Below are 17,642 nucleotides of genomic sequence, written 5' to 3' on the forward strand. Positions count from 1 at the left end.
AGCAGTTCTCGCTCTCTTGCCCTATTTTGAGTGATTACTCGGGTGACTATCGGCCTTTGTGAAAGGACGCCGCCGTCTTCTGTAGAGGCGTTCCCGTTTGTGGGAAAGCTGGGTGACGAGCGGTCATTGCAGCTGTCACAAGGGGTTTTGTCTGCAGTCGTGGCCTGCCTGGTTATGTGGTTGTATCCTGCGCTTCTAAATGTACCGTTCACCCCGAAGTCTGAGGCGTTTCCAATGGCAACCAGTCAGATCACTGCTTTCAGCCTTCACTAGATAAACGAGCCACAATGTAGTTATCAGTCACTTTTATTGTTATGCCTTAATAACTTTATGAATTAACAATGTCACCCCATTCTTTACACACTGTTGTTGCTGATAAAATAAGTGCTTAATCTGGGTAAATATGGCTGAATGGCGAACTCCATGTGAAGCAGTGTAGTCGGTATCAGATTCCCCACGTTCCGTCTTTTGCCGTTCATGTCTCTTTGTTTATAAGACGTGGATGAATTCTTCCTCCATTACCTCAGGGTTTCCAGCCTGGTGTCGTGTATTGTATATTAGACGGTCATGAACACAGGCATATTACCTGATTTAATGGGTCTTTGTACTTTTAACTACATTTTACAATGTATATCTACATAACAGATAACTTTACTTTGTGCTAACTTTAAAGTATTTGATGTATTTTCTTTGGTCGCATCCAGAACTGCATTCATAATTCTGCTGGTCGCCTGTGGAAGCAGACGTTTAATAAATCTTTCAAACACATGTCCTAACAGTTTAAGGGCCGTTTACATGAGACAATTATCACTCAAATAAACAAAATGCTGAAAAATTTCCCCTTATAATTCGTTCACTTTTTGGTATCTCTAACTTTGTCAGTATAAAACAGCAGCGCGCAATTCTTGCTCAGTGTAAACGCTCAGTGCTTCATATAGAGGGTGAGACGCTGAGCGAGAAGCCCACGATCCAGTGGCAAAGTCTGCCTGTCTAAACGCTCTGCACAAACACTAACGACCTTATCGCTGACGTTCGCACTCATGCAGTTGTTTAGACGACTGTCTTACCGGCTAAATGGGACATTAGTTTAAAGGCTCCGGTACACATTAGACAACAGTCATTGGGAGCGGACAAGTATCACGTATGTAAAGGGCCACCCTGTTTTCCCCAACAAATGATGTTGGGGGAAAAAAAATGATCAGGCAGAGTGAATTTTGATGCTTGATCTTTTCATCCCCTGGAGATAAGCTGCCGCCAGAGTTGTATGGTTGCAGCTTTCGCCACTGTCCCTATGTAAAACACATACACGCTCGGCTGAACTGAGCATTCATGTGTTTCTGGGAGTGTGGAGAAATATTTGTCAACCACACAAGCATTAGTCAACAGCTATTGAAGGTGTATGGGCTGTGCTGATGTGTTTAGCTCATAGAGGATTGTCTATACAGTTTTAACAAATCCCAGCCGTCAGAATTCCCATTTACTGACAACAAACAGAGATCTTAAACGCAGCGAGAGGCTGAAACACAAGTAGGTTAGGAAAGTTTCCGAACATGTAGCTTTATTACATTAACATACCATTGCTCCCCCCCTACTCAAGTACAGGAAGTATTTCTTGCATCATGGGTGCATACAGTATTTGCTTCGTATTAGAAATGACTATTAAATCTGTCACCAAACAAGCTACGACTATCATTGTTTTCTGCTCCTTCCAGGAACCTTCGTCTAAATGGGTCCAGTGATGCCTCCCAGTAAGAAGCCGGAGGGGACGGGAATCAGCGTTTCAAGTCAGTGTTTCCGGAGTAGCACATTATCAAACCAACTCCATGATGACGATGACGACTTAGACTTCCCTCCCCCGGCTGTAAAAACAAATAAGGAGAAAGTTGGCATGGAGGATGAGGAGCTAACGAATTTGAACTGGCTCCACGAGAGCAAAAACTTGCTGAAGAGTTTTGGGGACACTGTATTACGGAGTGTCAGTCCGGTTCAGGATATTGATGATGACACCCCTCCCTCCCCTGCCCAGTCCGATATGTCCTATGATGCCAAGCAGAACCCCAACTGCAAGCCCCCCTACTCCTTCAGCTGTCTTATATTTATGGCTATTGAGGATTCCCCAACCAAGAGACTTCCTGTGAAGGATATTTACAATTGGATTCTGGAACACTTCCCTTACTTTGCCAATGCTCCCACGGGCTGGAAGAACTCTGTGCGGCATAATCTGTCTTTGAATAAATGTTTCAAGAAAGTTGATAAGGACAGAAGTCAGGTAAGAAGTCCTTGTAGTAATGATGCTGGGGGCGCAATGATGCCGTGCGGCTCCAAACCACCCACAAAGTATCTTGCCTTTCTGCTTTTTAGGCTTTATTCAGACTGGTGTATTTTATATCTAGGGATTTCATAGCCTCGTATATATGTATGAGGCTATACACGTGGGCTAGTTTTCACAGAAGCCAATAGACCATTTTGCTGCATGACCTATTCTCGTTCATTTCCATGGTCGAGAACCGTATATGCAGTCTGTGCTGTCCGTGGAGATCGCACAGTACATGGACAGGTGAGTTGCGCTCGAGAGTCTCAGGCGAAACTTGAAATACGGCAGTCTGAATGAGGCCCAATGTGAAGCTCAAGCATGATGGAATTGCAGTACTAGCAATGATATAATACTCCTATCTGAATCTCCTTTACTAAACAGTAATAATCTGATGTTAGGGAACTGCTTTATAACTAATAAGACCTCTATTATATCACAGTTTCTTCCATAGCCTATTCTGTGAGCTGTAAAGGGACATCATTCGGTAACGACCTTCTATTAGGGTATTGCTTTTCATGCAATTTACTGAAAACTCTTGCAAGTAGTAAAAAGAGAAATTCTGATAACAGAATCCGTATGGCACATAACGCAATTACAGGGAACCTGTCAGCAGTTGTTATCAATGTGAATTAATTACAGTGATACAATTATATAGCATCACTGTTTTTGCTATGACCGTGGCGAAAAGCATACATGAGTATTTGAACTTTGCTAATATCCCGATCGGCATGTAAATAAGGCAGAGCAGTATGGTGGGCGAGCTGGACAGTCTCTGCTAGCTGCGTGTATAGCCGAAAAGCCCACCATGCTAGCCTCCTCTGACGTGGATGACGTACAGTAGTAGGCATCTGTGAAATCTTGTGCCCGTGCCATAAGTTCGGATACCAGTGCATGCGCAGAGAAATTGTTCCTTCTGTGCGCAGAATCGCGGAGGTCACCTGCACATGTGCTGATAGCCAACTGCATGCGCTAGGTTTCAGAGATAATGAAAACAAAGATCTGGTACCGTGTTAGCCAGTAGAGCAAAATGTGATTGTTCTCAGCAAGAGAAACGACGTAATCTTGTAGATATGATACCTTTTAATGGCTAACAAAAATACATGATGTAATAACAGCGAGCTTTCGTACCAACGCAGGGTACTTCTTCAGGCTTATGGATTGGATCTGAGGAGGCATGCATATTTATACACACTTATAACATACATACTTATGACAAGGCACAGATATGGATGTGATTGGTTCGCACTTAAAAGGAATTCTGCAAAGATTTCAGAGATACATTGCTGATTCTTGCTACATAGCCCACGTCAGAGGAGGCTAGCGGGGTGGGCTATTCGGCTTTACTTGCAGCTAGCAGAGACGGTCCAGCCCGCACACCGGCCCGTTCTGCCTCCGTTACATGCCATGCGGGACATTTTCAAAGTTCAAATACTCAGGTATGCTTGTATAGCAAAACCCGTTTTGGAAAGAGTGATGCTACATAATTGTCATCACTGTCATTCATTCACATTGATAACTGCCTTTAGGTACCCTTCAATATAGTATTTTGGGAATTGCTTGAGTGGTATGGAATTGTACTATGCGCATTTCTATAATGGTATTATCGAATGGAGTGATCCAGTAACAGTTGCACACAGTGAGATACAATTCTTCTCGTGGATATCGCTATCTGCAATCCTGTGAGCAGAACATTATGAGCACGTCACTAAACATAGAGAGCAATTCCAGCTAAATTATATTAGGGATTTGCTTAGAATGTAGTTGCCCAAATGCCCTGCTAGCAGCAGAGTGATTGCAAGAAATGCGCTTTATTAGGACCCATTCAGATGGCTCTATAGTCTGCAAATTCCATGGACCGCGCACAGCCCCTTAACGGCCTGTGCCGGCTATTTCCACGGACTGATGGTCTGTGTCCAAAATCTTTCTGCATGTGTTACTTTTACCTGCTCTCACGGACAGATGGGTGACTTTTTTGTGCGATGTGAGTTGTACCCTAGTTTTTTGGCCATAACTCTCATGCGGCCTTCTGAATACTTCCAGGGAAAACGAGCTACTTCTTTTTTGAGGGCTGGGGAGTTACTACATTGTTCAGGATTTTCTACTAGTGGGAGAGGGGTTTTAAGTATAGTGAATACCACCATGGCTGTCACTGCCACGGCAGGAGATCATGATCTTCTCCCATTGTTTTCAATTGGGGATTGGGGCTAGCAGTGTGCCACCTGTTGAGAACACGTGGTAACCCCTAGATGCGAGGTGTTTTTATTTGACTTGTGGTTCCTTTCATCGCCGCCGCGTCTGTCGCTGCCATGGCAGGAGATAGCAATCTTCTCCCATTAACTTCAATGGGGACGGTGCTGCTGTCGCCCGCCCCATTGAAGACAATGGGCGATATCGCAAACAGAATGGACATGATGCGATGTGTTTCCTTAATCGCAACGCAGTGCCATGCAGGGAAACATCACAAGTGTGAATGAACCCATTCAAAAGAATGGGTTTCATATTTGTGCGTCTCGCAACGCACAAATCTCGCACGATTTTCTCGTCAGTGTGAAGGAGCCCTTATAGTGACAAATATGGCATCTGTCTTCAGCTAGTGGCTTCTGCAAGGAGATTATATATGAGGTGGCAAGTTTTCTCTTAATGGACTGCTAGTTTTGCGATTCCTCCCTATATGCATTAACACGACTTCAAGCGTCTGCATTCAAACCACACTATCGTATTCCCGTGTCATAGCTTTGTCGCAGGCGATGATCTCTCTGACACAGAGACCTTTAGAGTGATGGGGCTAACGGGTGATGTGTAGATATTGATCATCTGATATATATACATTTATTGGCTTTTTTTGACCTTCCTATGATTTAGTTGCCCTTACGTCCTTGGGTATTTATAGTGGAATAAGCCCCCATCCTCACCAGGGATGCCTTTTGAACGATTTCTTCTGTAGGTTTACTGAACACATCAGGATGAAAGTTCCATTAGGCCGGCTGTCCACAGGTGATGCGGTATCCCGTGGCGAAGCTCCGCCGCGGGAGCCGTCACCTGGGAGCAGGAGCAGCCGCCGAATCTCCGCCGGTCAGCCCTATCTATTAAATCGGCTGACCGCAGAAAATCGGGGCAATTCGCAGCATGCTGGGAATTGCCCTCCGCGAGCGGAGAATCGTAATGATTCTCCGCTCGTGGACAGGTGCCGGAGCTTTCCATAGCAATGCTATAGGAAGCTTTGGCCGGCGTAATTCGCCGGCAGTTTACTGCCGGTGAAATCACTGCCGTGGACGGGGCTTAAATCTAATGACTTTTGTATACTTTGGAGTAGCCCATTTATCTAATTATCGAATTTCCAGTTCCCCTAGGCTGTGCTCATATGGGGTGAAATTTGCTGCGGAGTGTTCACAGTGGACTTTCTACAGCGCAAAATCTGCATCAAAAACCGCATATTTAATGCGTATTTTTGCGTTTTTTCTTTTTTGCGCTTAATTTACTGTGGAATTCGCCAACTCATTTGAAGAGGTGGAGAATACACCAAAAATGTGCTGCTATAATTGGAAGGCTGGGGGTTTAAAATCCGCACTACAGGTTTATTTACAGAGTTTTTGCAGCTTGTGGATGAGATGTTGAAAGTCTCATCGACGCGGAGGGACCACATGGAGAATCCACCGTGTGAACATGGCCTTAATGTAGGTGTTAACGGCTGTTTCTCAGTTCTCTTATTTCTGGGAACACTTGTGTACAACCAGTATGGCTGTCATTACAGGAGTTATAATTTTATGACGTGGGCAGAGAAAAGTCTCTCGGCACAAAATATTTGGGCAAACTAACCTCAATAAAACGTTTGTCACTTCAATCACAGACTGGCCTTGGTTCTCTGTGTTCCTAATCTTACATTGTGTTTCATTGCCATTCTGTGCCCCATCATCAGACTTTATGGATTTTAAGAAGAGATTTAACGTTCTGTGTGACAGCCAATATGGCCGCTACCAAACGAGTAGCCCTACAACTCCTGAATGGCCAATCTGCTTTTGTATGGAGCAAAATATTTCCACCCTATAGTTTCCCATTCAGGTGCCGGGAAAGCTGGGTGGAGGCTTCAGTGATGCCTCGTTAATATTTTGATGGAATATTATGTTCGGTGGGCCACGGAAAAGTAGGTGGCACCACACTCTTATAAACAAAAGCTGTCTGAAAGAAAATCCATCTTTGTTGTCCATAGCAACCAATCACAGCCCAGCTTTTACTACTTGTACTGCTGAGGTAAAATTAAAGCTGAGCTGTGATTGGTTGCCAGGGGCAGCACACACAAGATTATCTGTTAGAGGGCTTTCATAAGCGTGTGTTGCCGGGCTACTTCTCCATGCACTACCCTCTATTTACATATGTACATGATCATGACATTTGGGGGTACATTGAATTTGGCGAGGGGGCTGTCACTTGCTGCTTAAAGTCCGAGTCCCTGGTTGGTAATCTGAGCTGTCGGTCAGACCTCTCTCCCGTCCTGTCCTTTCTTCCCGTGAGTTTCCGAATCCGCTGCCATCTGGTCCTCGGCTGCAGAGAGGAATTTTTCTTGTATACGTGTTTCCATAGCAACGGTCTCACAGTTGATAGGGAGAGTAACCAGTTGCCATAGTGACAGAGTTCCTGATGTGGCAGTTTGTGCGTGAGGGGATAGGCGAGCGCGGAACTCCTGTGGCGAAGCTGTAATGTAGGACTATAGGGGACACGGATTGGGGGGGGGGGGGGGGGGCATGACACGATGTAAAAATGTTTTTATTTTTGGAAATTTTCGCAATAGACTTAGTGTTTTTTTTTTCCCCTTCTGGTGTTGAGTCAGCGGCTGCTTCTGTTCTATAAATGGAATATTTAATACAGCAGTCCGTGCGCTGATATGTAGCTGCAAGAATGAAGCCATGGCGTAGGCGTACAAGCATGGCTGGACTGCAGATGTGTGAGGCTCGTACTTGTAGTTCTACAGTTACTTTAAAAGGAGCTCATGTATCGGTCAAGAATGGCACAAAGATCTCTGTCAGAAGGTGCGAGCTAGCAATCACATTTATGAATGACTTGGATAATAAGTCAGTGCTTGCATGATGCGCCATATTTCTGCCGGATCATGTGACCTGATTTTCTAAATTTAATGCCCAAACCCAAGTTACCCAGCTTTCCCAGCCTCCTGTATGACAGCTCTGTATCTATACTGACAGCCATGCTGGATGTCACCATAGAGATGAGTGTCAGCGGTTATGAGGGAACCGATCCATCCTGTCCAGCATTTACTCTGCGCCCCCCAAAGCAGATGACGGGAAGGGTCTGTAACGCCATAGTCGTCCGCCTGTTTGTCTCCTCGCTCGCTCCTGGTAAGACAGAACGGGAAGGTTGTAATGAGGCTTGTTCTGCTCACAGAGCAGGTTGCATCGCAGCACGTCACTGATCGCTTGGCTGGGTTTTCTGTATTAACCCCGGATAAAACCACAGCGGCTGGGGTTAACAATGGCAGACGTGTAAAGATGGCATTAAAATGTCACGACAAGCTGCGGCAGGCACAGTGACCTTGAAGAGCCTTTCCTTCATAGTGGGACTCTGGTGCTGTTCATCCTGAGCTACCTGATTCATGAATAGCAAAAGATGTTCATAAGTAATTACACCACCTAGGCTCCATAGAAATCCCCCTCTGTGGGTAATGTGATGGCAGCCATTACCAATTAATGTTTCCCATTCTTCCTAGCTGATGTGGAGCAAATATTAATGGCACAGGGCGTAAAACGGACCTCCGAATATTCACATTAAGTAATACCCTTGACACAAACAGACAGCGATGGTGCTCTTGCAGTGTGTTTCCTCCGTTATCCGGATTTTTGCCCGTGTGTCATTTGGAAGTCTTGCTGATTGATGGGTCTATAGGGACTTTTGGTTTCCTGCTCCTTCCTAAGCTGCCATCTGTACAGCCCGGGTAACGCTCCTCGTCTCCAGCTACGACTTGATGTGGGAAGAAAGACAAGATAATGAAATAAAGCGGTGTTATGTGAGAACGTTCTCCGCACCTACTGCGACAAAGCTGTACCGTGTAAATAAAGTGCGAGTTTGTTGCCTTGAGGTCATTAGGTAAATATTGCGTGACTAAAGTTGACCATGGGCACCATGCCAGCACTTGTCTACCCTGACTAGACTGGACACTGATGATTATTTTTTCGTCACAATGTATCAGTGCAGATTAAAGAAACTCGTCAATCTATTATAAGTGATGAAACCGTGTTTGGTTGGTCACTCAAGACCCTTCACCCCTCTGCATGGAGCATGGAACTCCATCCGGCCGTATTGCAGCCAAGTGCGGTTTATATCTTTGCCTCTCATTACAGATCCCTCTCTTCTCGTGGTTTGGACACGTTTCGTCTGAAACGACGACTCCATTAAGGTTTCTTTAGACTGCAGAAAACATGAGCATCATCATTTATTTAGTACTATTCCATCTGGAGTCGTGAGGTGTTCATGTGGCTGGGACTAGAACGATCAGCGAGGCCAACCCACAGCGGCATTGCCAGGTCATATCTTAGTAGATCGATCGTTGAGTGCGTTACGGATTGATGAACCGCACCGTCATTGTGCAACTTCTGCAGCTGCTGATCCATGTCAATGCAGTCATGTGACTCCTGTACAACGGAGCGGATACTACTACTCAGGAATCTGGGAAAGCTGGGTGACTTCTATAGCGGTAATGGTAGTGGATGTCAGATCACCAGTAAATATGCCATTGAGGTATCCTACTGTCTTGTTAACTATGTATTTACCAGTTTATTAGATAGCTGAGCGCTCTGCTTGGGTTAGTGCTATGTACCTGGGGAGTCCGGACTGTTGCAGGGGCTGTTCAGCAGCCATGTTTGAAACTTCCCAGAAGCTGATAAAACTAAGAGTACGCAATAGAATTTTTAATACCTTGACAACCCCAGGACTTGTGTGCATTTGTTCCCTTTAAATCGGCCCCGCTGATAATTTCTGGGAACCTGATTATTTTTCTGCTTGGGGCGGCATGTGGGTGCGTGTACCCAGCTCACTGTACATGATGTAACCGATCTGCTCATCTTTGCTATGAAGTGTTTGGTTGTAGGTCGGGTTTATTTTTAGATGCCCGGTTTGATGCCCCCCAGGGTGATATCATTTATCATGGAAGGACATGTCCCTGGCTCAGGTTCTTATGGACGGGAGTTTGACAAGGAGCTCATTCTTTTGTATGTGAAGCCTGCCGTTATGGGATTTGCAGTCGTAGCACCCCATGTCCCAGACCCTTGCCAGCACTGCAGTCATGATCAGGGATTGGTGGATGATCAACGGCTTCGAAACAATGGGGGACCTTTATCAAAACTAGCGGAAAAGTGGAATATATGCCCATAGCAACCAATTAGATACCAGATCTCATTTTTCAGAGGCACTTTTGATTATTGAAACCTGGAGCTTCATTGGTTCTTTACAGTAGTTGCTCCATTTCTCCTCTGCATGAATTTAATTTCTTGCCAAAAATGGCAGTCACCCCTAGCGACTAGTTCCAGATTTTGCCCACACTAAATTTTATATAGGAGACTTCAGAGTCTGAGACTGATAGTTCTATTGATTTTATAAAGATGTTGTCTTAAGCTTACTTTATTTTAAAGAGCCAGAAACCCTATAGCCCAGAGCTTATAATAGTGCAGGAGCGTTATAAGAGGAGCTGCAGATAATAGCCACATATATGGAGGTAAGGGACTCTGCACCAGAGATATGTCATAAAAAGTAGATCTTTAAATTAGACAGACATAGTCCTGTTCAATCAGCTGAGTCTTTGCTCCATTTGTATCGAGCCTAAATAATCCCATTCTCTTGACTCCACACTGATGTATCTACTTGACTGTAGCCATCGGGGCAGCAGCTCAGCTCACAGAGCATTGCCTACATGCATTGTAGCAACCCAAGAGCTGTATGGGCAGGGCAAACATCTGGGTTTCAGTTTCTAGAATAAAGTCACTGACAGGAAGCAGAGATTGTGAAACTGATTAGTTGAATCACAAAGTATATTGTAAACTTTTCCTCACATAAGGCCGTATTCGCACAGATGAGAGCGAGTTGCGGCCAACATTCCCCATCTGTATGCTGTCACATTTGCAGAATAATCGCCGGTGTGAATACAGCCTAAGGATTCAGCTTTATTTACAGGCGACGGGAGAATTCCTTTTAATTGGTATGAAGAAAAACTTGAAGCAGAGGGACCCTCAAGATGATCATTAATGGTTATATCTGCTGCCTGATATCAACTCTCTATAGTGTTGCAAACAAAGAAAATGTGACCCCAGATTTCCGATTCGTTGCCAAAGGCAACAGCGCTCAGAGACGATTGACTTGGAGGCTTGGTTCCTGCGCCTAAAACTGTCCCATTCATCAGCCGTCACTTGTTGCTAGGAGACCCGTATCTGGCGGCTTTCTCCTCAGACTGGGCTGGAGACGCCGGAGCCGTCTTAGGGGTCGTGCGCCAGCTGTCATATGACGGAATTAATCACCACAAAGTGCTGTAAACTCTATTGATTTCCTCCTGGACTGCATTGGCAGATGTCCGACCGTGCGGGTGATGGAGGAGGAAGACCATCACTTCACCCACATACTCCATGATATTACTAAAGGCTTTTTTACACTGTAACGAGCACCAATTGATGAAATAGCAAGTCAATTGCCGCTCGTTTACTTCCATTCAGTGTAGTAACTGATGTCAGTATGTTTGTTCCTATGATCGTTGGTTCCCATACGGTTTACATTGGTGTTGACAGCATCTTCCGTTTACATAAGAGGATGTGCGGACAAATACAATGATCCTATTTGTAGCGGAATACGTTTTTATGCCGGCGTCAAAGATGTGATCAACAACAAACAAGCATTTTGACTTTCCATTGCTAGATTTACATGGGGTAATGATCAGGAGCGACCATTCAGGTGATTATCACCCATTGTAAATGGGGAACCAGGATGGTGTCCAGGGCATCCTGGTAATAAGGCTGTACCCCCCAGTGTGTAGGAAGGGATGCAGAATGTGGAAATGAAAGGACCGGTAATCCTCTAGTCCATAGCTTTATAAGGACCAGGACCTTAATCAAAAGTAGAACTGCATTAATAGCAAACAAGGAGGTGGAGAATTGGGCCAAGTGTGTTTTTTTTTTTTTTCTTTTTTTTTCTTTTTTTAAAAACACTTTCTAATGCACTGTCTGACGTCTCCCTACATTCTGATTGAAGCTTCTACAGCTCCAATCTCAGAAGATGTCTGACAGGGTATTCTTACCGTCTATTACCACCCCTTTGTTGAGCCAGAGGAAGGCAAAAAAAACCCCAATGAGGCAGAAGCTAATATAGCCCATTCCTTCACGATTTCATAATGGCAGCCAGAATAATCCCTGGATCAAAATTTATAATTTCCTAACGGACTTCATCACTACTTCCTCAGGCAGAAAGTTCCATAATCTCACAGCTCGTAGGGCGCCTTCACACTTGCGAGAGTGAGTGAGTGAAAACGCAGAATTATGAAACCAATGAATTTCAATGGTTTCATTCCTATTTGCGATTTTTTTTTTTTTTTTTTTTTTTTTTCACTCAAGCGAAAACTGCGCAATAAAAATACAGGGTTCTGCAATGTGATGCAAGGTTTTTTGTTTTTTTTTCAAAGAAAAAATCAGCGCTCCCACAGAAAAACCGCAATAAGAAAAAAAAACCAAGATCACTGCGTTTTTCTTGCAACTATATTTCCTCGACCAGTGTGAAGCCGGCCTTACAGTAAACAACCCACTTCTATGTTGGTGATGAAACCTGCTTTCTTCTAGACGTAGCGGATGCCCTCTCGTTACCGTCGCAGTCCTGGGTATAAACAGATCATGGGAGAGATCCTTGTATTGTCCCCTCATGTATTTATACATGGTTATTTGGTCGCCCCTTAGCCGTCCTTTTTTCTAGAGTAAATAATCCCAATTTTGATAGCCTCTCTGGGTATTCCAGTTCACCCATTCCGTTTATTAATTTAGTTGCCCTTCTTTTTACCCCCTCAAGCACTGCAATGTCTGTCCGGAGCACCGGTGGACAGGCCGCACATAGGTGAGAAGAGCGCTCTGGTGTATTCATTATTGATAATTTCCTAAGAAGATCCTCCTGTGTATTCCGGGACCCCCCATACTCTCACATACATACTTGTCTCCAGGCTCTGCTTCTCTATCCTATGCTGAAATGGTCAATGCTCCTGTTCAGCCTGAGCCTCCTGCTTCATGAATACAGTGATGTAATTACAATGAAGACTGGCACAGACATAGCAGGAGGGAACCACTCTGCCATTCAGGGTCTGCAAAAAGCTGGGTACAACCTCTTTGTGAACATGGTGACTATTAGGAGCTATGACCTATATTTTATATCTATAGGGTTTGCCTTGAAGGAGACGAATATTCCTGAGTTTATGGCAGTAATTGGGTCACTCGCCTTTGAAGTCTCATTTACATCAGCAAAACAAGCGATATGCAAATGAAGTGTGCCAGGAAAGGTGGCATGTGTAGGAAATAAGTTTACTGCTGGCATTCCGACTGGGCGGATCAAGAAATGTGACAGAGCGAGGCATGAGGTGTTTGGTGCCTTGCACTTATAAATGTAGAGTTTAGTGGTCTAAACCTGGTGATACTGGTGGGGCGGACAACTCTTCGAGGTGTATGGGTGCGGCTCAACTTTCCCTGACAGGGAATGTCTGGAGTGGGGGTAGGCCTTGGAGACTGAATTTCAATACCCCATCCTTTTGACTCTCGAGAGATAAGCCACTGCTAGAGATGTAAGCTGCAGCTTTCCTCCCTAAACACATGACCGTTCTGCTGAGCCTGGGCAAACTGCTGTTGGACCAACAATCCTTCATCTGACACTCGTTGAAGATGTATGGGCACCTTCAAAGGAAGGTTTGCTGGCTGCGACTTTGCACTAGTGCTGGATACTTAGGCTTGTCTGTACTTAATATAAAGTCAGTATTTGGAGGAAGTGGTACCTCTGTTTCTTGTCGGGGTAAGTCGGAATGTACAGCCTCACTGCAATCTGTACCCTGATGTGACGCCTCCTCTGGGATCACATGTGATTGTACTCATGTCTTACATGTGTGTATACATCTGCCTACCTGTGCAGCAGAGGGATATTTGTTTTGTTCGCCAGCTTATTCCACAGCGTTTTCAGGTAACTTATTTATTAGCCCCACCAAACTGGGTACTCATTTTACCGACCTCAAAAGGATGGAAGGCTGGGTCCACTTCGAGCCGGCTACCTGAACTATGCAGGGATTGAAATCGCAACCTTCAGGTCATGAGCAAGAGCTTAGGACTGCATTTCTGCTGTCTTAACATTCTGCACCATATGAGGCACTAGCAGCACTGACGAACAACCTTGTGAGGAACTGTAATGTCAACCTTATTGGTTATTACCCAGCTTTCCAAAAAACGATGTAAATGAAGAAAGCCATGTATGAGAGAGCTGTCTGCCATCAGGGGGTAGTTGACTGGTCACCCATCCACAAGACAGAATTTTGGCAGACTTTTCTCTTGTGTGGTGACTAGAGATGAGCGAGCGTACTCGGACATGCCCCTTTTTCGCCCGAGCGCCGCGATTTTCGAGTACTTCGTACTCGGGCGAAAAGATGCGGGGGGCGCTGTAGGTGAGTGGGGGGTTGGAGTGGGGAGTGGGGGGGGGAGGGAGAGAGGGCTCCCCTCTGTTCCCCGCTGCTACCCCCCGCTCCGCCACACCGCCCCCCCGAATCTTTTCACCCGAGTACGGAAGTACTCGAAAATCGCGGTGCTCGATTGAGTAATTACTTGAAACGAGTAGGTTCGCTCATCTCTAGTGGTGACCATTGTGTAGAAAAAGATGAGTATGGGCTACAAGTTATTTTTACGTGAAGGGGAATGGGTTATATGTGATACACCTGTATATGACCTACATTGAGGCCTGCTCCTTTATTTGTCTGAGATCAAAGGAGGGGATGTGAGGAAATATCTGTATGTGACCAGCTAGGGCTGAAATGTCTGGCTTTATATCCCTGCCTGAAAGCTTAAACACAGGTATACAGTTTTTACAGTTCTGTAGCTTCAGAGCTGAAATCTCCCAGCATTCCCTGCTTGTTCAGTGTGTGTATCCTGGTGATTTGCTGTCTTGGGTATTTTTGTCAGCCCCATGGAATGATTGGAGCACCAACCATGCATGCTTAGCCAGTGCTTCTTTCATGGTGACGTCCCTGCAGAGTAAGAAGCAGCTCCCGCAGTGAGGGTCAGGACATGATGCAGGGGTCCTGTTCTGGAGATTGTGGGGGTCTCATCGGTGATACCACCACCAATCAGCAAGTTATCTGGTGGGTAGGGGATAAGTTGCAAATATGATACAACCTGTTTTAGGGAGCAACAGTCGTCTCGGCGATTATCGCTCTTGTGCTTAACCCATTTCCACCCCAGGGCATAAATGTATGTCTTGGCTGGGAAGGGGTTATTGTGAATGGAAGTAATCTTATGTTCTATGCATGGCGTAAGCTCAGAATTGATCCAATGAATGATGATCGTTCTGTGTCAATAGGCCCTAAATGTTCCCTGCTTTATAGGAGCTCCGCTAAACTAGTGGGGTGGCCACAAGCTCCCTGACTAGTAGTATAATACATGATGTAACTTGGGATCAGTGCAGGGTAAGGGTCCTTTTACATGGACAGACAAATCGTTCAGATACCTTCATCTAGCGGCGTTCTGTGTAAATAAATGCTCAAACTGAATGACGAATGAAAATCCACCAGCAGAATAGTGAGTGCAGCTCTGAAGTAGAATACCCAGTCATTATGTAGTAATTATTATCATCTAGTACTGATCCTGTTTAACATTGCTTCTATATGGAAACTATAAAATGATGCTCAAAGGTGGAACTTTTTATTGAATTTTACTGTGTATCTCTCAGCTCCCATCTCTCAGCTCAGGGTCTTCTGCTTTCAATAACATTTTTTTCCTCTTCCTTTCAGAGTATTGGCAAAGGATCCTTGTGGTGTATAGACCCTGAATACCGCCAGAACCTGATACAAGCCTTGAAAAAGACACCCTACCACCCATATTCCCATGTATTCAACACACCCCCCACTTCTCCTCAGGCCTATCAAAGGTAAGGTGATCCAGGGGCAGTTGCATAACGGAAATTTTTTTTTTTTCATTGTTCATTTAGGGTTATAAACCATGAAGTTCTTTAAACCTCACATATAGAATTCCAGCACAGATCTACGTGATAATCTAGAACCAATGAAGCCAGACAGTGATAACAGCAGATTCTGTATAATGATTTCTGATATGGCGGTGTCCATCTTTCGGAAGGTGGGGATCTTTTCCTGTAATACAGGATGGCAGCAGGGAATGTTCCCAGAACTGCTTCTAACCCTTTCTGCATGTTGGTACAAGAGCTGCACATGTAGTGTGAGGTCTAGGGGAAAGAAGCCTCACAAAATGGTCCAAGCTAACTCTCTTGGGGCCCTTTTGCACAGGTGATCCAGTTCATTTACATATACATTTCATGTAAATAGGGCTTTTTCACACTGCACTTTGCAGTGTATGTTGGATGTATGCATTGGGAGGATTTCCCAACATTTACCTCTGACAGATGCCGCTGTGTCGGCATACAGTGCCATCAGTGTCCCATAGGCTCCCATGAGTAAAGTATTGTATACCGCATAGAATAGACTGTTTGTTTAGAATTGGTGCCTCTATATGGAAAGCGCAGTGGATTGAGGTATTCCATAAAGTTAGGAAAAAGGTGTGTGTGTGTGTGTGTGTATGTATATATGTATGTGTATATATGTATATATGCATATATATATGTGTGTGTGTGTGTGTGTGTGTGTGTATATATATATATATATATATATATATATATATATATATATATATATATATATATATATAAATAAAGCATTTCACCTAGTTTGGGTTCCCACAGGGCGGATTTGCCACGGAAATTCTGTCCGAAATTTTGCTGCAGCAAATCCACCTGCGGCAGCTAATCTCAGGGTTGGCCAGCCATGTGGAAATCTCGTCCACACGGGACAGGCAATCCGTCGTGGCAGAAGCCGGTGCTACGGCCCGGATTCCTGGCCGCAGCATGTCAATTTTTTTTTTTTTTTCTGTTGCGGAGGCGCTCTCCTCTATTGGAGCGCCTGCCGCAACGGAAAGAGTGCGGCCAAGCCGCTCCAAAACCAGGTTAAGCGCCGCAGGTTTTGAAGCCGTTCTTTCTCGGCAGAAATCCTGCGGTTTTTCGCTGCAGCTGGACCACAAAATTTCCGGCAGGAATCTGCCGTGTGAGAACCCGGCCCTACTGTGAAAGTACACCAAAAGTTCTACAACTTTTTGATATGCTTTGTTTCAAATCCCTCATGATTGTTTTTCAATACCTCACTCTTCAAGATTTCTGCATGGTGTTAGTAAATCAAATTATTCTTGTTGCTAACGAGAAGCTTTCTCTGTAGTGATGTAATACTTCTCACAGCTGAGGGTTAGCTACAGTTGTATCCAGTCTAGATAATCCTCTGTGATCTTAGCAGCCTGGACTCCAGACTGCTACATTGTACATGCACTGATACATCCTAACAAACTATCGGGACAGATAGATTTCTGCTGGTGTGTTTAGCTCACTGGGGACTGTCTAGACGGGATACAACTGTAACAATCAGACATTTAGGGCTGCGCAGGGGTTTTAGTCGCCACATGGTAACAATTCATGTTTACTGATGGCAACAGAAATCCTGAGAATAGTGAAGGAGCGAGACAAAGTTTTGAAAGTTGCAAAACATTTCATTATTAGATTAGATTGGACACTTCCTATAATGAATTTTGTGTTCCCTGGGTAACCTACCTGCTCCCCTCCGGTGTGTTGTCCCTGGGCTTCTCTTTCAGTTTGTGAAAGCTTTGAGGGATCTGTATGATATGAGGTCCTCCCAGCTCTGGAGGTTTGTTTTGAGTCGTCTCCATGCGTTGCCGTGGTACAATTACCGGGCGGTTCATTATGGCTTTGTTGTGTGTGTTTGTTCATTCTCTGAACATTGATGACCGCTCTACATCTATTGTGAGGCGGAATGCTCCGGGTATTCTGCAGGTAACTTTAAGTGCTCCAACCAGCACAAATCCATCCCCAAAAAGTTTGAAACCCTCCATCTGCACTCGTGTTCTATATTGTAAAAGAGCTTCTCCAGTCTTCCGTAGGCAGGGATCCCATATTGTAAAAATTACAAATCCGCTCAAAATTTGCATTGATGGTTGATCGTTTTCTGTGCGGATCTTGGTGTGGATATATCCGCAGATTTGAC

The 17,642-nt window shown here is 44.8% G+C and overlaps 1 protein-coding gene and 1 long non-coding RNA gene across 6 annotated transcripts in view; one reads left to right on the forward strand and one right to left on the reverse strand.

Annotated features, from left to right (window-relative positions):
- FOXN3 (forkhead box N3) overlaps positions 1–17,642 on the forward strand; it is a 175,958-nt gene that overhangs the window by 104,851 nt on the left and 53,465 nt on the right. For all 5 annotated transcript variants that reach the window (XM_066607574.1, XM_066607573.1, XM_066607576.1 and 2 more), the window contains exons 2-3: positions 1,713–2,269; positions 15,318–15,454. In XM_066607574.1, coding sequence (XP_066463671.1) covers positions 1,727–2,269; positions 15,318–15,454 — 680 coding nt within the window. In that variant the 5' untranslated portion in view covers positions 1,713–1,726. The remainder of the gene's footprint in view (positions 1–1,712; positions 2,270–15,317; positions 15,455–17,642) is intronic.
- On the reverse strand, positions 1,542–17,437 carry LOC136632587 (uncharacterized). The gene is made up of 2 exons (XR_010793184.1): positions 17,192–17,437; positions 1,542–1,859 (listed from the first exon to the last, which is right to left on the reverse strand). It is a non-coding gene; the product is annotated as an uncharacterized lncRNA (long non-coding RNA).

The sequence above is a fragment of the Eleutherodactylus coqui genome, chromosome 6 (genome assembly GCF_035609145.1).
Source record: "Eleutherodactylus coqui strain aEleCoq1 chromosome 6, aEleCoq1.hap1, whole genome shotgun sequence".
Lineage (NCBI taxonomy): Eukaryota > Metazoa > Chordata > Amphibia > Anura > Eleutherodactylidae > Eleutherodactylus > Eleutherodactylus coqui.